We start from the raw sequence: 22,403 nt of genomic DNA, 5'->3' as shown, positions 1-22,403 counted from the left end.
CAGAAGTGTACAGTAGGCATCTATAAAGCCACTTCAAAATTGTAATTTCACATTTACATAACTTTAGTAAATGTACTAAGTTACCTTCCACCATTGCACATCACATGTGGCAATAGCCTGATGTAATAGCACAAATCCTTGACTTTACAGAAAACTATTCTATACTTTGCAGTATCAGTCACTTAAGTCTGTTCATGTCAATATTTATTACACTTTGATCAACATCACAATAATGACTGAAACACATCATTAATGAGTGATAGTAGAACATTCAATGCATTCTTGCCGTGTCATATTCCTGCTGTATAAGAAAGGAGTGCTATGAAACCAAAGTAATAAATATAGTATAAACATGTGTACAGTGGACGCAAAGTAAATAAAAAACATATATATTACTTATATTATGAAAATGCAATTGTGAAATGCATAATGTCAAATAAATGGAAGTCTGTGTTAGTAGAAATATGCTCTGAGTTGGAACCATCAACCTCTGGAAGATATCATTCATGTAAATTCATACTGCATCACATCTAGAGAAAAAAAGTAAATATAACTTAAAGTAAATATAACTATAAATAATTTGTATGGAACTCTAACATCTGTGATCCTAAATATCTGAATATTTGCTTCAGCTTTTCCAAATAATCTGATGTGAAATCCTCCATGAAACATACAAAGCTGATTCAATTTTATTCTGGATCTTTTCTGCCATAAAAATAGACCAAGATGCATAAGCAGATACTTAGTTTGGACACATGAATGGACCTGTCAGATATTTACAGAACACAATCTTGATAAAATGAACCAGTCTGTTTAGCAATATCACTTCGAGGATCAACAACCAAAATGTATTTCTGTATCATATTGACATTATGATGGTATACCGTATTTAAAGTACTTCACAGCTAATCAGAAGCATCTATTGACTTACTTTAAAAAACAAATGGCCACATATCTTTTACAGATTTTGTACCTCTTAAATGTTTAACAGTCTCAAAAACTCAAAGCTCAAAAGCTGTCATTGACAGTGTGTTAGAGGAAGAGAGAGAGAGAGAAAGAACTTGGAAAGAAAGTCACTTTTTGACTTTCTGTGTGATAAATTTGTAAAGATGACTCATTTTGGAAGAAAGAAAATGAAAGAGTATTTTTCTCTACTACAGTTGTACAAATGGATAATTGTACAGAGACGAGACTCGTGTTTGACAGCTCTGTAATTAAGCGGCTGTGAGAATTTGACTGATCGACAATATCATCAATATCTAAACAACCCAAACCAAAATATACAAGGTGTCTGCACTGTGTTCACTAGATGCGTTCAGGTCTCACATATTTTGGGCTCTGCAGAGGCTTGACTTCATTTTACAGTCAGTTTTGAAGTTTTAAAGGAGGCCTCCAAAAAGTAACAAACACCAGGGATGTCCACTGGGAAGTTGGCCGGAAGCTCCTGTCTGCTCCTGGGAACGAAGACAAACTCTGGACGATCCTTCAGCAATCTGGAACAACGTGCACACAAATAAAACATGAATCTGGAAACAATGTAGCAAATCATTTGACACAAGAAGAAACACAGAGCCCTCCTAAAAGTTAAGTTTCCTGTTGAGAGCATTTTTTTTCTTCCCTGCAACAACCCCTTCTGGAAACAAATGATACCACACAATAATGGCTTATTAAAATGTAACTACTGTGTAGTTAAGGTGGTTGACAATTGCTTTTTTTTTTGGACACATTACTTTGTGTCATTCAGTCAAATTAAATATTTTAAAGAATTATTTGGAGCCTGGACTGGTGCTATTGACTTCACCTGTGAGTTGTAGGGCTGATGTTGATTTTTCCAGGTTGGCTGCAGGATTCGAACTTGTTGGCCAATGTGACATTGTTCCCAAAAAGGCAATAGCGTGGCATCTTCACCCCAACTACACCAGCCAGCACTGAACCAGTGTGCAGGCCGATGCGCATCTGCAGAAAAATGCAGCATTTAACGTGATTCAGGCTTGTCTTTTAGTCATCAGTGGTATCATTAGAGTGCATGAACAACTCTGTCTTTAACCATATATCACAGTGTTGAAACTGTGTTAGTATTTTTAAAGGATGAAACTGGTGCTGTTACTCATTTTTTTATTAACAAAAAAAGTGTCTTTAAACAAGCCCACTGTTCTTGTTTCTGTAAATACCTGCTGGCATGGCTAAAAACTGAACAAATGCAAGAATTACTCCTGTTTAAAGGTACCTTGTAAAGTTTTTGACCACTAGTAACATACGGTGACTTTTTTTATGGCTGCAGATTTTCGGCAAATGCAAAATTCTAGATGTCTTTGACTTCATTTTGTAAACATTTCCCTTTAATTTTCCATTTATTTGTGTTTAGTTAGATCAGTTCTGATAAAATAGAACTGATGCAGCTATTGGTTTGCTGAGGGGCAAGAAAAATTTCTAAGCAGTCAACAAATTTTAATACTTTCTGTGCATTAGTTTTTGTTGATTTGGTTGCTGGTTACATACAGTACTTGTAATATGACATGGAACATAATTTAGATAGTTGGTTAATGTTACAATAAGTAACATAAAAAAGAGATAAAAATACAGAGTTACAGAGCTGTTATGGATTGAAACTAATCAGTCAATCTTTTAAAGAAAGGAATCATCCTGTCAGTCACAAACATGCTTGCTGCAAAATGTCTTACAATTCTGATAAAAACTTATAATGAACTTCTTATTAATGACTGCAAATATTCTGTTAGAGTAGTGATGATTTCTTTTCAAATGTGCTACACCAAGCAACAGCCTACTTGACCCTCACCTGTATTGGTTCTCCAGTTGGTGTCATAACATCATCTGAAAGCTCCATCATCTTTAAGGACATAAGTGCTATTTGGACGGCGTGAGTCTCGCTCTCTTTGTGTAAGCCACCAGCTACACAATACGCATCACCAATGGTCTCCACCTGCATACATTGGATGATCATTAAAATGATTTCTAACCTGGAAACTGAGACAGAAGAAAGCATTTGAAAAGTTCAAAGTCTTAGGGCTTCCTTGTCAGTGAATCTATACAGTATTTAACTGGAAACATTAAACTTTATTAAAAATGCCAGCACAAAAAACTTTGAGCAAAATTAAAAAATATGAAATTAATATTCATCAAAATCACTTTACAATCTGACTTGCTCTCCATCTTGTAGGAGGAGACAAAGGGCAAAACATAAATGAGCAGCCACAAAACTTAAATTGTAATAATACTTGATCACTCTTCATATTAAAAAGTCCACAAGTGTTTTCTTCTTCTTCTTTGTATGTGTAAATCTGGACTATAGGGCACTCAGCAGCTATGCGGCAGAGATAAAGTGAAACTATTTTTAGGCTCATACATGTGGAGTGAAAACAGGGTTCTGAAAGAACCTCTGACTTCCTAGCGTTTTACTAGATATTTGTCAAACACGTTGCTCTCACTGTTATGCTTCTGTGACACTTTGATTACATTATACAACCTCCCTGTAGATTAGCAGCCTCTGGCAGACACTGGAGTAGCTGCTTGCGTTATAGTCTCACACTGTCTTTTGAACTTGTCGGAGTGTCCTGTATTATTTTGTTGAAAATGTTTAATACGTGAAGCAAATTATTTGACTTTATACACCCTATGCTAATACCCAAAGCACTTAGACAAAAGACAGAAAAGTGCATCTGTTTTTGAATCTCTGAGCTTTGTCGTTTTTTTTTTTTTTTTTTTTTAATTCTTAATGTTTTGGTATATTTTTTGCAATGTTGTTCCAAGCAGCTGCAGTTTCTCGCACCACTGAGGACACTGAGGTCACGTCATCCATAATATGTCTAGGAATCTGAGTTTCAAGGCTCTTTCTGATCATTTTTAGGCTAAACATCCAAATCTATCAGAATATTAGAAGATTTTGAATAAATAAATAATATACTATATACCACTATATATATATATATATATATATATATATATATCATACCTGTCAGTGTAGACATGTTGTTGGAACATTATATTTGAAGATCAAATTTACAGAACATATAACTAAACCATTAAATTAACAAATTAAGTATTAAATATTATGATTTCTTTCAGCAATTTGGCAACATTTTCTTTAAAGTATCTAATGAGAACTTACTGCCAAAATATTTCTTCAAACAATATAATAATAAACAAAAAAATGTTTAAACAGAATATTTGCAAGGTTGAAAAGTCAATTACAATGTGGGAAAATGTTTTGTATTATTATACTGTCAGTTTCTCTTAAGAAACATAAGCGTTTGACATTATGCCGTGATTGTTCACCTGCTAATGGTGTCACTACTGTTTCTTGACATACAGTAGTGAAACCTAAATCATTTGTTTACATTTTTTTAACATTGTGTGACAATACTGTGGGAGCCTAACTATGTAATGCTGGCTACTTGACTAAAAAAAACTAATTTAATCAAAGGCTACAGTGTCAGCGTTGTCACCAGCTCTAGCAAATCAAAGCAATGCTAACCCACCTTATAAACATCAAGCTCTCCACAGTGGTGGTCAAACCTGGTGTACAACTCGTTGAGCATGGTGATCACTTGCATTGGGGTACAGCGTGAGCAAACAGCAGTGAAGCCCACAATGTCAGAGAAAAGCATCGTAACTCGTTCAAACTTCTTGGCTTGGACGGTTTGGCCCTGCCACAGTTGCTGTGCCACCGTGCCAGGGAAGATGGAGAAGAGGAGGTCCACCGTCTTCTTCTTCTCCTCCTCCAGTGCTTGGTGAGCATGTTCCAAGGCTGCCTTGGCCTTCCCCAGCCGCTTCTTCAAACCGTCCTGGGCTTTGGCCTGTTCACCAACCAGCACTACATCACGCAGTGCATTATGAATAGGGATGTCTGACAGGTAGAGGCCGCTGCCCGTTAGCTCCTCCAGCTTGTCCACACATGGTGAGCCCAAGAACAAGATGGCATTGGACTCTGAAACGTAGATCATCTGACCTTTAAGGTCCATCAGCTGTGATAAAACAAATCAGATGATGAGCATTGTTATTTAGGGTGGAATCTGCTTTCACTTTGTTGGAATCATGAATCTAAACAGACTGTCCTTGTAGTTCACTGACTTTGTTAGCTGAAACGGCTTGATAACTGTTGAATGGACTACCATGAAATTTGGTACAGGCATTCATCTTTGTGATCTCATGACTTCTCCTCAAGCGCCATCATGAGGTCAACACTTTAATTTGCCCGGTCCTCGGGTTATGACTAAATACCTAGAAAATTAATAACATTGACTCATGGTGAAATGATATGAAATACTGACTTAAATCATGACTGATATGTGACCAATGAAAAAACTGCTATTTTATCTTGTATGTAAGTATTCAGTATAAAATAAGAACCCACAATCACACAGGTGTCACAAACTTTCAAATGAGGAAAAAACTGACTATATATGTGCAACATATATGTAACATTACAGATCTTGGTCACAGGGGCACTTTTTCCAAAACAACTTCAGAAATGTGTACATGTAGTCCACTTGATCTGTTTATATCCCCCTTAATTGTCCTATAAAGATGGGTTAAAATCAAAGACTGTATTTTGAGGTTTTATAAAGTTCTCTTCTATCTAGCACATACTTCCTACCCTCTCACTTTTTTAAAATTGTTATCATTCTGACACCACCTTCGTGCCAGTTATTACATGACTGCTAAAGATTAAAAAAATATTTTTATCCATCTAACAGATTGGTGTTCTCATTACAGGCTCACTGAGCCAGCATGGCAGTAAACTGCGAGGCTTCTTAACTGTTAGAACAAAAATAGCCATATGTATAATAACAGCTAGAGTATTTTGAAATTAGTGACATAATTAATGTTGAACATGCCACTTCTGTTGACATTTCAGTCATGTTTGTGCATAGTGGACTTGTCCGCTGAGTAATACATCATAAACTCTGCATGCAAGGAGACTGAGACACTTGCGTCATGCTTGCTTTAATCTGTTTTAATTGGGCTCTGTCTATAATAGTGGTAAAATTACCACTAGAAGACCGTTGTTATAGTATGAGGGTACCAGTGCCATATTTACTCACTGATATTTTTTTTAATAGTCATGGTGACCAATTGCTGTGCACCCTCACATAAAGAGCACATGCATGGCTGTGCCTTTGATGGATGAAATGGCTTGACATTTGCTTCTGATCTCCGTTAGGGGTATAATGTTGATCTCTACCTCGGGCCAAGAGCACCCGATTCCATTCCTAATAAGCTCGACTGCTTATGAATGGCCTGAATTTTTTTTTCTCTGTCTTGCTTGATTTTATATCAAGACATGACCGGAAGACCTTTTACGCCTCATTAGTCAACGATGTCACTTTTCAAGTGACATTTCCAAGATACATTGACATACCTTCCCTGTGTTTTCTGTGGTGGAGACTCCATGCTTGATCCGAATGATAAACTGCGTGTTTAGCATGGTCAGAATGCCTTGAAAGGTACATTTGATCTGGGGAGAGACAATAGAGAAGTGTTCCTGGAAGGTAGCAGACCGCCTCAGTCCATCCTTCCTGGTCAGTCTCTTCCTGAGCCCATGTCCTACTTGTACCAGAACCAAGTCCTGGTCCAGAATCAGATGGAAAGGGAAGATGGTGGAGAATAGAGAGGTAGGAAGGGTCCCAGCTGAGGTAGCCCGCAGAGGACTGGGGCTCAGATTTTTAGCATCCTTAACTACGACTGTGTACAGAAGACTGGGCTGCGGGCTGGACTGCAAGATGCTATCTTTAGCGCCGGGGGGGTCCATCAACACATCCACAGTAGTGTGATACAGCAGGCGGGCAGCAGCTTTGATGACTCCAGGGAAGAAGAGCTCAGTGGTCGGGCGGGGGTTGAAGAAATAGACAGTAAGCAGACCCAGATCCTTGTCTAAGCACAGCACCGAAGGTTCGTTTACACAATCCCCTCTGTCCGGGCTGGGCAGCGTGCTGCTCTGTTTCAACAAGACATTGAAGCTGTTGAGGAAGTCGTGGAGTGCTCCCCCCACTACCCTCAAAATGTGTCCGTCCTCCTCATAACACATGTTGAAGAGTTCCTCACCAAGAGCTACTCTCAGAGCCTCCATCTGGATTGCTGTCAGATAAACAAAGGGAAACAAGTGAAGATGTGAAACCAATAATATACATTTTTTTCTTTCTCTCTTTTATTTTTGGGTTTTTTTTTTTTTTTTTTAGAAGTGACCTATTTTAGACTTTGATTTTCAGATTTGATATTAGCCTACCTGTTCTGGTTGAGTACATGTTCATCATTTCCAGTAAATGCTCTGGTTCATCACTGCAACTCTGATACTCTGTACAGCAAATTATTGGACTGGAAAGTCAACAAAAATCATAGTCAGACACATAAACCAGTGCTCAGTGAACCTTATGTTTTTGTTCAGTCAGTGAAATACACCAGACTAGAACAGCTATATGCACACTCTTTATTTTCAGCTAATCTGAGAGCTATCTTCTGTATGAATTTGTCAAGAAAACTTTCAGTGTCTTGTTTTTACTTGTCCAACCATCAGTCCAAAACCAAACAGTATTCAGTTCAGTCCAATTGATCAACAAGACTAAAATTCTCACAGTTGAGAAGCTGCATTCAGCAAAACGTCTGGCATTTTTGCTTAACCAAAAAGATTAATCAGTCATCACATTTGCAGATTAAGTTGACCAGTGAATTTATTAGTAGCCAACATCAAACTGTGTACACTGAGAAAAGTATGGATGACGTTTCATAGTCTGCTGGTCTATTCTCTCTCTCTGTTTTATTTTAGCAGATTTGTAAGGGATTTCTCTCCATCTCTGGGTATCCATAGCAGCCTGAGTCTGCGTACCACCTTATTGTTGTTGTCATCGCTAGTATCAGTCTAGCAGTGAGAGTAGCAGGAGAAATTTGTAAGGGATCTTTCTAACTACACAGGGGTTCCAAATAGGGCCGTAACATGTGTTTCCTCGTTATTGCTATTAGGAACTGTGGCAGCAGTGGTGGTGGGGGCCTGTAATTTGCAGCAGTGGTAGTAGTAATTGTACCAGTCTAGGATTAGTAGTGTGACTGTTATTGATGTTTTAGTGGCAGATGTATTTAAAAAACAACAACAACAACAACACCGGTTACCTTTCAGAGTCCCTGGTGCGATCTGATAGTCTCATCATTCGTTGGAGAGCAGTATGCAGCCTTTGAAACTGCATGACAAAGTGTTGAGCGAGTTAAAGGTCATCGTCTGGCAAGACTAAACAGCAGCTTTAATTACAGGAACGCCCACATATGAGGAAAAAAAGAACCCCATCAGAGCTGGATTTACCATATCTCAAGTGGATAAACAGGCATTGTGTCTGTGCGTTAAGGCAGACGTGAGACAAACCCTGCTGCAGTTGCTTTCATATAAAACATAGTTGCATGAGGTGAATATTAATAAACGCATATCTAACTCACCTCGGGACATGCCAATTTTCGGATGCTCTCCCCAAGTGTATGTAGATTAACTTTGGCTCTGCTTGTCTTCTGCTGAGGTAGATCCTCACCTATTTTACCATGCAGGTCCTTGGAGATAGGCAGTAAATCCGCCGCGTCAGTTGAGCGCTCCTCAAAGTCTCCGAGCTCATTATTTTTGGCGCTGCTGGAGAATGGACACTCTCCTGATATCTTCAGTTCTTTCAGCTTCGCGCAGAACATCTTCCCCGCTGTAATGTCCTGGCTCTTCTCTCTTATCTTATTTCGTGGGGAGACAGCACTGGTCGAGGAGCAGTTGCGGTCTCTGGGAGAAATTCCATCATCTGGTGTGCTCATCCAGGATGCGTTCCTCCTCGCGACGCGCCGATTCAAATGATCAGCACCAAGAGCCGGAGACCACATACAATATTCATTGAAAACTGCACTGGCAAAGGATGGCAGGGAGCTATCATTGCCAAAAGCCAATGGGAAACTGGGGAAAAAAGAGCAGTAGGCCAATCCATGTGCAAGTGGGGCTGGGGGGAGCTGAACAACCTATCAGCGAGGAGAAATTATTTCCAGGCGACTCCTCGCATGCAATGCACTTTTTTTTTTATTTAGATCAGCCTTTGGACTGGATCCCATCATATCAAACTGTTCACCCCCCCCTCTCAAAAGAATAATCGTATTCCTGTTGTGTTCTCACAGGATTTGAAATGAACGTGGCTCAGTCGTGAGTTTGGAGTCTTTATTGATTTTCTCACCGTATTCCTACAGAATACCAATAGTTTATGGTGTGTATGGTTTGATATTTTTTTTGATTTATTGTTTAACGAATATTTTACTATCTCTGTCTCACTCTCACACACGTTACAACTTCTTAGCTGTACATCCTTTATGAAATACCTGATGCCTGTCTGATGCTTAACATTATACATGTCAAGGTTTCCCCACTGCTGACAGCAGTGTTTTTATCAACCAGAAAAGCTCAAACAACAGGATCCACATAATCTTATAGGACTGTTTAATCCATACAGAGCTTCACAAACATGTTTTGTAAAAAGCCAAACTCCTAATCCACAAAATGCATTTGGTATTTGTTATTTTGTTGTAGGGCTGCAACTACGCATTATATTCATTGTCGATTTGATTTCCAAATTCTTTGTTGATGAAATGTGCTTTTCCCAAGTTCCCAGTTCCTCAGGTCACCACTACAGATTACCGATTACAGATTCCCTTTAAAAAAATGGCTTGATTTTTCATGTTGCATATGCTCATGGATCTTAGGGAGTATTTCTGCTTTCTGCATTAATTGCCTCAGGTGATGTCACTTGAGTCAGCACTGATTGGAGCTGAAGAAAACAAGTTTGGAAATGAAAATTTGGTTGTGTTGGGTTACAAACACGTCAGCGTACCAGATCTCTGGAGCCTGCTCCTTGTCTGTGCTCGAGACAACATTAGCTCCTAATAGCATGGACTAACACGTCCAAATCTCCTACTTGACTGTTTGTAGGTGAGTTGCATTGTGGGTAATGTAGGCTCCAGGTTTTGTAAAGCAAGTAGATCGCAAGGAATAAAAATAAATAAATATTTCTCATTATGCTGCATCAACTTTGATCCTTTTTTTTAAAGTGTCCATTGGGAATCAGAAAATATTATAGGAGTTCAGTGCTCAGTCAGTAGAGTGCTTTTTCACATAAATACATTGTCAAAATTGTTATCAATAAATTTTCGGAACTTAACTAATCAATAACTTGTCTAATCGTTTTAGCTCTGTTACTTTCCACACTTGCTGCTAACACGTCCCATGCAAGTCCTTTGCCTGTAGATAGCTCCATTTGCACTGGTTAAGTACCGGTATTTTATTAACATCGTGATGTTATTCTAACAGCCGTGAATCCTGTCTGCGCCTATGCTTGGCTAATGTGTTTGGTGTGTGATACTATTAAATTACTTACTCTTAATATACTTATGTTGGTTACATTTAGTCTTGTTAACATTGTGCTTTGTGCCTTATCGCTCCACGCTATATGTGCAATTTGTGGTTAATAACAGGATATCATTTGTGCTTTGCTTCATATTGCCTTGAACTGCTACATATACTGAACGGTGGATTGTCATTGTTAATGCGTCAATATTTTGCAGCTTCCTGTTGCTCTGCACAGTTCTTGTATTATTTTAAGAAAGCTGTTTGTTTGATTTCTTCAGGCAAACTTCCAGCTAACACTGGCACATGCACAGAAGCAATAATTAATGTGTTTTATCCTTAGAAAACATTGAAATAAAATCAATGTTATCCAAGCTGAGGTGTGCTTATTTTTCACAGAAAACGATGTGTGACCTCAACTGCAACGTGAAGTGAATCTGATTTGTTTTCATTTAGACTGTTCAGGAAATGGTTCAGCTGTGATTATACATGTTGGGTGATCATTTACAAAACTCATGTCAAAAATAGATTTTATTGGCCATGAAGAGGCTGCAGCACTGCTTGTTGGCCTTGTTTGGTATGCCTGAAAATAACATTTCATTGTCTGACATAATAAATCCATTTCAGAGCTTAAATAATGAACAGCTTTGTCATTTGGGATTTTCTCTCATTTCTTACAGGATAACTCCGGATGGGCACACTGCTCATGTGGATGTTGTCACCATTTGGCAACAAAAAGTTTGCAAGTTAGAGGTGAAAGGGGGAATCCTTTCCTGGAGCCCACCCCACCCCAATACAATTCATTAAACTGAAGAGGCTGCCATTTTAAAATTTGCAGGTTATTTTAATCTTTATTTTTTAATCGCACATTATGTTAAGTAATGAGGGCGTGGTCATTAAAGAATTTCTGAATAAGAAAGTTTTGGTCAACCAAATCTGACCCTCTAACAAAACTTTACATTTAAAAGTTTGCATTTAAAGTTTATTTAAGCATAATTATTCATAAAACAGTGTAAAATTATGATATGCAATAGCCAAATCCTCTTTATTTAAATGATACAATTCATCTTGAATTCAAACATAGTTTTGAACAAACAGGTGTTTGATTAGAAATGATTGTGAAATTTGTCTACAATAAATAAACATTCCGAAACCATGTAGGCTAATTGCTGTTCTGCTCTAAGCAGAATCTCCTTAATTCTTATTACACTTTAAAGGAGGATTTTAGGGGAAGTTCAGTGAGCTTTAAGATCTTACAGTAACTCAAACTGTTTTTATTGGGTCGTCAGTAAATGAGAGGGCTAAATTTAAAACTTTAAAACTGCTGTAGTCAAGTGCAATGTCCCTGTCAAACAAACCTTTTTAAAGGCAAACCCTGAGCTATATATCTCACACTGGTGTTTTTGAAGGAAAATTAACAAGAATATTTTCTGTTACAAGCAGATCTGAGGAAAAGTACATGATGGAGAAGAGCAAATAAAGAGGTGAGATGCAATCTGATTGCTTTGTTTCTGCTTTTTTCCTTACGTGTGCTTATTTATTATTAATTTGTCAGTGAAATACTATGTAGGTCATTCAGAAATACACAAGACTTCTTCTTTGAGTGCTTTTCATTTCAGCAGGCAAATGGAAATGATGGACAGTGATGTCTTGAGGCAGATCTTACAAGCTATCCTCAGGTCTGTGTGAGCCATCTGCCATCACAGAGGTGACAGCTGCTGTCGCCACCTCTCGCCATGACCCAGAGGAGCCAGCACCAACTACCCTGGCATGACCAAACCTCTTTGCCCTGATCATCTACAGCATGGACCTTCTGATCTGTGCCAAGGTGGGACAGTGAGTCTTCAGGACAGAAAAAAGTCTTCTAGTTGTAGTGTTTGGCTTTGTGTTGCACTGTGACTTATTGTTGTATTTTCTCAGGGGTGAAAAGGAGAGCTGGTGGGGCTGAAGGAGAAAACGATGGATTGTGGAGCATCTTTCCTACAAAACGGGGAGCAGTGAGAATCAGGCCATGGATAACACTGAAGAAGTGCATCCTCAGAAAGAAGAAGACACAACAGTTTATTTACTGCTCGCAGAGCTGGGCTGAAGTTGATGACTGGACTTGTTCTTCATCTGTTGCTGTCAGAGGTCGCTTTTGGTTGTGTCATAGTTGTCTTGTGAATGCCTTGATGTGGGGAGGAATGAGGCTGAAACATACAGTAAACAGAAAACTAAAATTTTATACAACAAGCATAAGAAAGTCCAACGGCTCCATCTTCATTGTTGTACAGAATCAGGCCATCATGGCAGAAATAACATTTAGATCTTAAGGAAAAGCAATAATGCTCCTGTACAATCCAAAACAACTAGAAGTCCTGCAATAAAACTCTTACACATAAATTACCATAGACTACAAAAGTATTACAGCAGAATTTAGAAGTATTGAAAGTAAGAGTACTCATTATACAGCATAATTTCACATCTCAGTGTATTATTATCCATCCATTTTCCATACCGTTTATCCATCAGGGTCACGGGGGAGCTGGAGCCTATCCCAGCTGACTACGGGCGAGAGGCGGGGTACACCCTGGACTGGTCACCAGTCAATTGCAGGGCCAACACACAAAGACAGACAACCACACACTCTCACACTCACACCTAGGGGCAATGTAGAGTAGCCAATTAACCTAATGTGCATGTTTTTGGTATTATGGGAGGAAGCCGGAGAACTTGGAGAAAACCCACGCAGGCACAGGGAGAACATGGAAACTGCTCGTATTATTATGTATTACAGTATTGTATTTTTATCACTGATGCATTATTGTCTAAGTATAGATATAAGTATATAATTTCTGAATGTCTGGCTAAAGTAAAAATAAACAAAAGTACAAATAGTAGTATCAATACTTTCAAAAGTACTTACAGTGAATGAGTGAATATACTTATTCACTCAAACATAATGTGAAGTAGTTTGTTTCATTTCTTATTCTATGTCTCTCAGATGTTGTCCACACATTGGTGATGCAGAATGACTGAGGACCATCAGCCAGAGCCCACTGGTGTAAAGCTATAAGGTCGTCTCATATCCAGAGGCAAAGTGTTTGTATGTTAAATCAAGGTGTTCCCATAGGCTGCCCAGGTGCACTGGCCCTGCCAGCTCTCTGCTGTTTGTACAGAAGATGACACTTTTTATAATAACATAAAAATAATAAAGAACACCAACAGCAGTCATTATTAATATTAATGCTCTCATTTTAGTCTGTCTGGAGCTCATTTTTAGGTTTCAGCAGTCTGAGTCATCTTTTTCTTTTTGTATAAATTTCCTCTGTTTCAGTGAACAAATGGGTACCCAGCTTTTTTCCTAAGATGGATATGAGAAAACTGTGATCCTACCCTTTAAAAAATAAAACAGCCTATTAAATAAATATTTACCTTTATCATATCATTCTGTGGCACCTCGGCAAAAACAAACAAAACAGTCAGTTCAAGATGCTTTCATGACTGTCAGTGACTATCCAGTTGTAAGGAGCTACAGGTGAAAACCGGCCAAAAAAAGGACTATATATATATATATATATATACATATAACTACATCCTCAGTATCATTGTTACATCCTGTCATCTGTCATTTTGTCACAGATATTATACAACCAAATGAATTCAAGTATAAACTTTGCTTATGTCCATGTGATGAATGTGCACTTGTAACATGGGTTTCCATAGCGCTTGCCATATATTCAGTCCCCACAGCTCAGTCCCAAAGATCCTAATACTCTGTTTATGATACACAGAGAGAGACAGCTAATCTCATCACAAATCAGGCCTAGCTCACTAAACCCACATGAACTTAACAGCCATGATGTCAGACAGTCACAATGTATACTCTAGCTGCACTTAGTTTTACAAGAAGACGTTTTTTTCAAGCAGATTGCAACATCCAAGCCTTTACAGTAAATCTTCTTTGGTAATGTGGCATTTATGCTCTTGAGCTGATTTAACAGCAGACCTTTTGAGCACTGTGGGTCAAAACCGGTTCACCGAACTAATGGACACCTCAGACAAACACATGTTTTCCTTTTCCACATGTTACAAGATAACAATCATTTGCAAAAACGTTACTGAAGGGAAAGTATAATACAAGTTAGCCTTTTAATATCTATGATCACAAGATCCAGCACTACAAGCCAGACATGTACATTTAAGGGTGTCTATTGCATTAAGCTAATTGATTTTGAATGCTTGTGTGAGAAGGACAATTTCAGCTCCTTTTCCCAGTAACCCTAACAATCCCTTGATGATTTTATCCTGAAGCAACATTAGAACACAACACGACTGACCTAAAACTGGCCTCATTTTCAGCTCTGCTTCCAGGCATGTTCTTTATTTGACTTTGTAATAATGAAGAAGAAGGATAGTTAATAAGTTTGAACTGAGATTAAAGTGTAACAGGACTGTAATGTGAATCTGTTCCAGCCGGTCCTTTCGTTTACAGATATTTGTGTAGTTTATCCATAAATCATATGCTCAAAAAATTATCCTTTGTTTGGTGAGTAGCGGTTAATTGTGCATGTGTGATGAATGCAGCCTTTGATGATGATTTTATTTTTCTGTTGATAAAGTCAAAGAGATTTTGTGGCGATATTTGCCTCAAGTGATGATAGTTTGAAAGCTCTCACTGCTATATGCGTATCAGCAACCTATAGTATCTCTAACTATGTGTCCACTCACCCTTCATGTCATTGCATGCATGGCCGCCATGTAATAGCTTGAGGCAAACAGGCAATGCACCAAGAAGCAGATTTCACTGTTACAATTCTTTGCACTCTGCTTGTATTCAGTATCCACGTAAAAACAAAAAAAGTAAATATAAATTCAAGATAAACAACTAAATAAAAAGATAAAAATGATTTGGTGTTGATGCATGTTTTCTAGGGTTGCATAAGACGGGTATGATGTGGGCACTGATGCTGGAATAATTAGATATAGTATGCATCACTCAATCCTGGTACGAGAAGACCAGGGTCAGACTGTACACACAGCACCACTACAGGAGAGTTTATAGCATGCTCATTAGCAGTGAGACTGGAGAAACTATATTGTCTATAGGTAGGTTGTATGTTAAAATTATAATTTTTCTCCTCATGTAGGCCTAACCTATTACCACTTTCAAGTGCTTAGGATTCTGGCATTATTCATTTCTTTCCCCAGGTTTTTAAAAATCCATTATTTTATCAAGTATCACAAAATACAAGCAAGTGCGGGACATAAACATCATTGTCTGGTACTCATTATTCAGTCAGTGCATACATCTCTGTTAATGTAAGTATTTTAATATGTAGTATATAAGCTGAAAACTACAGTGGGACACGTTTTAGTTGGAAAAGCACTGAACAGGAAAAAAGGAACTGCAGATCTACCTTGGAACCGCTGCTGCAATCACGCTATACGGAGATTTTTCAGTTACGAGTAACAGTGAATGCAACATAAGTAGGCGGAGTCAGTATGGTCCAATAGAAAGCAGCAGCCAGAGACACGTTGAGTTTTCCTACAACTGTCATGTCAGCCCCCAGTGTGTAGAGAACAGTAGATGGCGTAGAGATTTTGTCCACCTTTACTGGACTGAACCACACCATGGTAGGTTTACTGCTAAGTTTGCCAAGCGATTGTTACACTGATAGCGGCTCCTCGTTTCTTTGTTGGCAGCTGCTAGGCCTACAAAAATGATCCTCTCTCTTGTATTATCTTAGGTTGTTGTTGTTGACTCCCAGTCCTCCGACACAGGGACCATTCTTCGTGTCAGAGGGCCGCTGGAGTTCAAATGTCAGCTGGACAGCACAGATGGTACGTTCATGGACCTTTTACTCCAACAATATCTTTGAATGTAACTCAACGACTTAATTTTTGTACTAGCGTGATTTGTTGTGTGTGTCTCTGAGACTGCATCATTTATTTATTACTAAATGGAAGGGCGTACATTAGAGGAAAGCCTCCACACCCCCCGTTATATAACTTTCCTAATAACCACCTGCAGGACCATAGCCACGACTTCAGAGGAAGAGAAGAAGAATCAGCTTTATTGGCAGTATATATTTTTACATACACACACTGAATTTTTCTTCTGCATTTAACCCATCCGTAGTTGAACACACATGCAACCCCACAGCAAATTACATGCAGCGAAACACACAGGAGCAGTGGGCTGCCACTTTCAGGCGCCTGGGGAGCAAATTGGGGCTAATGGAGGGGGGGGGCATTTTCTCATTAATCACTCCATCACACCCAAATTTTTCCTGCCCTGGTGGGAGAATTGAACCTCGACCCCGCGACCCTCCGATCACAACCCACTTCTCCAACCTCTAGGAAATGCTTAGAAATGCTTAGAAATCCTGAGGTCAAGAGTCAACGGTATGCAGTCTTTAACTGCTAAGAATCTACTTTTGACTCATCTTATTTCCCTACGTGGTTGGCTATGTGCAAAAATATAATAATTGTAGAGCAATAGGAAATCATATTATTTTAATACAGTAACAGCCCTGTTTTCAAAATTAGATTTATAATTGTCCAATAAATTAAATACATGTGGCAGCAACAATAATTTTACACCAGCAGGGTTTAAAATATTGAGTCATAACAGTGTAGTGATGGTAAAGAAGTAATATTGTCTGTCTGTCTGTCTGTCTTCTTTCAGCACAACTCATCCACAAAGTAATCTCGATAACATTTGAGACGCTTCACTCTCAGGTGAAATCTGAATCCTGTGTTCTGACAGTATGTAACAGTCCTGTTGTTATTTGGCCGAACAGAGGTGTTCATGCAACACCTGAAGAAGTAACTCCAGACACGCCGTGTGAAGACATTCATCAATGGATAGAGTATGTTTGCTTTTTAGAATTGTTTCTTCTTTAAAGGGAATCCTCAACTTTTTTTCTGTTTGCCTGAATTGTAATGAAGATGTTTGCTTATTTCAGGACAGATGAACAAGAGATCACTGGCAAGAGAGCTGCAAAAAAGAAAAGCAAAAAGACTTCAGCAGTGGTACGTACACTTTTTTGTAAGTGGAGAAGTTGTGATTTATTTATTTATTTTGCATAGTTCTGTACTAAAAGAGAAATAAAACTAAATAAAGAGTGAACCGCTGGGTGTCTGCCACAGTATTATGCATTGCAGATAAACCTATGCACATGTCTTATTTATACTTTAGGTGTCAGACAGATCAAACAAACCAAGATGCTCAGTTTTGTAAAAGTGTAGCAGAGGATGGTTCTCAGGATTCAACCCTGGGTCAGGGGCCCAGGATGTTTTCACTACACCACTCTGCTATTCACCCCAGATGGGATTCAAACCCACAATCCCTGGCTTAGGAGGCCAGTGCCTTATCCATTAGGCCACTGAGGCTATAGAAACTGCTGGGGGAGCCTCTCTGCAGTAGACTGTATTCAGTGGTCATAACACTGGTACTGTTGTCCTTTAAGTCCATTTTCTATGGACTTTAAAAAAAGCCTTTGTGTAATGTAAAATAATGGGATCATGAAAAGGTTCAGTGTCTGATGTTGTTCATTATAGCCTACACTGCTGTTGTTTTATCTATGCAGTGTCAGAAAAAAGTGGGAAAAAATAAATACACACAGCAAACACTCATATTTGAGGAGCTGGAACCAGTGATGATCACACAAATAATTTTGAAATGTCTGTGTGTGCTTGTGCTTGAATGTAAATACACACTTGTCATTCAGAGTGTCATTAACCTTCGGCTGATGATGGAGATGACAAAGACTGGCCCTCTTTCAGCCCCGATCCTCAGCAAAACAGTCCGGAAAGGCCACTTCCTGTCTGCAACTCTTCCCATGGACTGTGTCGTCCGCACCACTTGCAGTGACACAATCAAAGTGTATGTCTCACCTTAAAAACATCTTATTTTTATATTTATTACTGACTAAACTCACCGCCAGCCTCCACCTTGAATAATCCTGCTCGCTGTCTCTCACTGTGAAAGATTTTTTTGTTCTGTCGTTGCAGTGCCTTTGAGCGTCTGTCGGAGGCGCTGCATCATCAGTTGCATGAGATGGAGAAAGTGATCCTGCAGCACATGAAGGGGACCACGCTGCTGGTACCGGAACCACTCCACTTCCTCCTTCCAGAGCCAAACGGACTAGTGACCGCGGTTTACCCGACGGGAGTGCCTGACAGCCAACTAGAAACACAGCGTAAGGTGAGAACTGCAGATTCATTCAAATCCCAGACAGACAGACAGGCAGTATGTCACCTTGCTGATGTTAACATTATTTTCTTAAAATCTCAATTGCTCAAACAACATACAGCATTGAGATCAATACTTTTTCAGCAGGCAGTGAATCCTTTGTTTGATAGGCGATTCATCTCATTTTCGTACATGTTTTCTAATTTTATTCTACACAAAATCTCTGTCTACGTAGGAATTGCACCAACAGTTTGAGCTACCAAATGACTGGCCCTATTTTAGAAGAGCCAATGCATATCACTTTCCCAATGAGCCCTACAAAGATGGTTACCTCCGAAACCCTCACCTGGTCCTCACACATCCCACCCTGGACAATGGAAAGGTAAAGCTAATTACCAAATTAGTGTCTGTCACACTCTGTCTCCTCTTTTGGTGATGGATACTGAGATGTACGCTACAAGTACCGGTATTAGTACTCTGATTTGCCTTTTCTCAAGGTGTACTTGGTCCGGGGGATCTACAGCTACCACCACTACATGCAGGACCACATGGATGACAATGGCTGGGGCTGTGCTTATCGCTCCCTTCAGACCATCTGCTCCTGGTTTCAGCAGCAAGGCTACGTAGAGAGGCCTGTACCCTCTCACAGGGAGATCCAGCAGGTACAGCAGTGCTTCTGTACATGTGATACACTGCACAATAGAAGTTTCCATGTGGCTTAAATGGGTTCTGTCCTCTTCAGGCTTTGGTGGATGTTGGAGACAAACCGGCGTCCTTTGTTGGATCACGCCAGTGGATCGGCTCCATCGAGGTCCAGGCTGTGCTCAACCAGCTGCTTGAGGTCACTTCCAAGATCGTGTTTGTGAGGTGTGTTTTGTGTGATGCCTGTGGATAGCACCTTGTGTGATGATGTCCATTTTAATTGGATTAATCTGATGATGAATGTTTGTGCTCTTTAGTCAAGGTTCTGAGTTGGCCTCCAAAGGCAGAGAACTGGCCACCCACTTCCTTACTGAAGGGACTCCTATCATGATTGGTAAGCTGGAACTACTCTTAAAATATGCTCCGGGCGTTTGAGCCTTTTACTTAAACAACTCACACCAACTTTAAAGCAATATTTGTGTTTATATTGTTATGTAGTACTACATCGGCTTCACTTAAATAAGTACATTTCTTCTGGTTTATTTATTTAAGTAGAAATTCAATCTGCTTGTACGTTACATGATTAATGCTTATTTTATGCGACTTTGTAATTCTACTCCACTACATCTCAGAAGCAAATATGATACTTTTTACTCTACAGCATTTCTATGACAACTTTAGTTATTGGTTACTTTACAGGTATTCATACCTCTTCTGTCCGTTGAAGATTGTGTATCTCCAAACTTTTTTGATTAACTCTTGTTTCTTTATAGGCTGAGAAAATTCTCCTACTCCTCAAGTCAAATAAGCTATACTATAATAAGTAAAGGATATGAATACTTCTACCACCACCGCTTGACCCTGCCATCATTTCCAAATTGATTGACAGGTTGTTTTTAATGCAAGGACTCCGCATTACCTTAACACAAGTTGTTCATGTCTTCTGATGCTCTGAATGTTTTGTTTACATCAGCGACCAGTGTAAACACAATAGTAAACTGAATTGAATTGAATTTACTGAACATGTGAATATACTTGTAATTTATCTGGTCAGAAAACAGTAAGTTCTTCTTAAATGTCAATAGTATATGGCTGATTCGGTGTGTCTGTGTGTGTAAATTTTACTGATGCAAATCTTAATGAATGCATAGGATCTTTTCATGGTACTTATTTGTGTGTTGCAGGAGGTGGGGTTTTAGCTCACACTATACTCGGTGTAGCGTGGAGTGAGACCACGGGGCAGATCCGCTATCTCATCTTAGATCCACATTACACTGGAGCAGAGGACTTACAGGTTATCACTGACAAGGTAACTGTCATAGACATTTATCTCCTTAAAGTGTACATTTTCATGTACTGTACAGTGTTGAATGTGGTATGTATGTTGTCTTTTCAGGGCTGGTGTGGCTGGAAAGGACCGGATTTTTGGGATCAAACTGCATATTATAATCTGTGTCTGCCTCAGAGGCCAAAGATCATCTGAGCTCTCACAGCGTGTCAGACGGACATCATATGACATTTGTAAAACATCTGCAAAACCTGTTTGTTGTATAGGAATTCATCCAGTGTTGCAAATTTGAGTAATTTCTGTAATAATCTTACAATCCCTAAATTGGATTAGTGTAAAATATAAATTAAACCAGAATCCAATGATTTCCAAATCCTGTTTGACGTCTTTTCAGTCGACAAGTCCGAGGTCTCTGTTGTCATATATTGTGCTTCATACTGTACCACACATTTTTATAATGGGAGACCGGATGCATGTGTCACTGTTGTAACACATGCAGAATGTGAAATAGGTGATTGATAGATTTGCCGATCAACAGAAAATGAAAGTGCAACTGTTCTTACAGTCTACCATTTGATTTTGCCATTTTCCAGTTTTCTTTTAATATGATGATTTGATACTTTTCTTCGTCTTGTAATATGATAGTAAATTGAATGTATTTTGGCTTGAGACTGAAATCACAATGGACCTTTTTCCCTTTTATTGACATTTTATCAACAATTAAATAATTAATTGCATTGTCCGTTAATTGCAGCCCTGTTACAGACCCCAAACATCCACTGGACAAATCTGATTTTAGAATAGAATAGAATAATAGTATTATTATTTTTGCTTTGTTTGTACAATGTATAATTTTGCTGTAGACCCCATGGGCAGACGGAAAGGACCCCCAGGGACCTCTTTTTCCTATTCTGAGAACTACTTGTGTAGAGAAGAAACTGTTCCTGAATGCAGCCTGGTATGTGCTGATCCATCTTGACACAACCCATTATTGGAAAACAATCACTCCTCCTAATTGAGTTTTCACGACCAGTCAGTTGTCAGAGTCAAATGGATGCCTTTTTCTTCTCACGAGTAGGCGTTATAAAATCCAAATTTTCCTAAAAATCTTTAGAGCTTAGTCTAAACCCACTCTTTGTGATTTCTCATCCATGGGCTGATTGTGTAACTATGGTACTGCAACAGAAATAGCCCCATTCATTCTCCATCTCTACCCATCCTGCGCTGGCGTGTAAATTCTATGACAGTGACCAGACACAGGTTTATAATATAGATTCACCCTGGTCCTATTGTCCCAGCACATTGGCATTTCATTCGTGTGTGTGTCACTTCTAGGTCTAACAATGTTATTAAGAGAAACACCGTGACAAATTGCAATGTCAAGGGACGCGTCTTCAGATAATCCCTTTTCTTGTTAATGGGTATGCACTAAGGGGAGCAGTTACTTTGACACAATAGATCCCCAAGGAAAAACTACATGACCTCCTGTTTATTCCGCTCCCAGTTCTGATTCTGGGAAGGTTTAAGCAGTTTAAACCTTTAGCTGAAAAACACTGGAAAACAAAAACAAACACACAGTTGTTTAGCTGATTGACCAAAATCACTCATCAATGCATTATAATAAAACACAAGGGCTGATATGCACATTCAAAGATAAGATACGTGTAAAATTCTGAGGATGGATCATTTGAGAATTTAAGAAGATTAAATGGAAAATAATTAAGGTGATATTTTAACATGACAATGAAGCTCTTTCTTATTTTTACAGTTTGTATGAGTTGTTTTTAACTCATTTCAGTGTGGGTCCTGTTCCGTTCTGCTAATGTAACTTAGCTGACAAATCTAATAATGAAACCAGACACTCTGATATAATTTTATTTTTTGTATATGTTTCGTTTTTTAGTTGTTTTTTATTTGTTTACATTCATTTT

At 38.8% G+C, this 22,403-nt stretch overlaps 2 protein-coding genes, 1 long non-coding RNA gene and 1 other non-coding gene across 4 annotated transcripts; 2 read left to right on the top strand and 2 right to left on the bottom strand.

The window, feature by feature from the left end:
- Positions 1-46: 46 nt before the first annotated feature.
- Positions 47-9,214, bottom strand: gucy1a1 (guanylate cyclase 1 soluble subunit alpha 1). Its single transcript, XM_046417494.1, has 8 exons — positions 8,440-9,214; positions 8,122-8,189; positions 7,244-7,332; positions 6,380-7,095; positions 4,497-4,982; positions 2,798-2,941; positions 1,802-1,956; positions 47-1,493 (listed from the first exon to the last, which is right to left on the bottom strand). The coding sequence occupies exons 1-8, from the start codon at positions 8,857-8,859 to the stop codon at positions 1,355-1,357; spliced, it is 2,217 nt and encodes a 738-aa protein (XP_046273450.1). The 5' UTR covers positions 8,860-9,214; the 3' UTR covers positions 47-1,354.
- Positions 9,215-11,138: 1,924 nt separating this feature from the next.
- On the top strand, positions 11,139-12,857 carry LOC124074516. The gene is made up of 3 exons (XR_006845869.1): positions 11,139-11,201; positions 11,807-11,847; positions 11,983-12,857. It is a non-coding gene; the product is annotated as an uncharacterized LOC124074516 (long non-coding RNA).
- A 2,966-nt stretch (positions 12,858-15,823) lies between these two features.
- Positions 15,824-22,341, top strand: ufsp2 (ufm1-specific peptidase 2). The gene is made up of 12 exons (XM_046417413.1): positions 15,824-15,979; positions 16,093-16,186; positions 17,034-17,217; positions 17,314-17,380; positions 18,079-18,233; positions 18,362-18,554; positions 18,778-18,924; positions 19,040-19,204; positions 19,285-19,409; positions 19,502-19,578; positions 20,369-20,493; positions 20,581-22,341. Exons 1-12 carry the CDS (start codon positions 15,977-15,979, stop codon positions 20,665-20,667), a joined length of 1,422 nt encoding a protein of 473 aa, XP_046273369.1. The 5' UTR covers positions 15,824-15,976; the 3' UTR covers positions 20,668-22,341.
- Positions 17,668-17,740, bottom strand: trnar-ccu. The gene has a single exon. It is a non-coding gene; the product is annotated as a tRNA-Arg (tRNA).
- Positions 22,342-22,403: the final 62 nt, after the last annotated feature.

The sequence above is a fragment of the Scatophagus argus genome, chromosome 2, assembly GCF_020382885.2.
Source record: "Scatophagus argus isolate fScaArg1 chromosome 2, fScaArg1.pri, whole genome shotgun sequence".
Lineage (NCBI taxonomy): Eukaryota > Metazoa > Chordata > Actinopteri > Scatophagidae > Scatophagus > Scatophagus argus.
The sequence above is the reverse complement of the archived record's forward strand: the minus strand, read 5'-3'. Positions and strand labels throughout refer to the sequence as shown.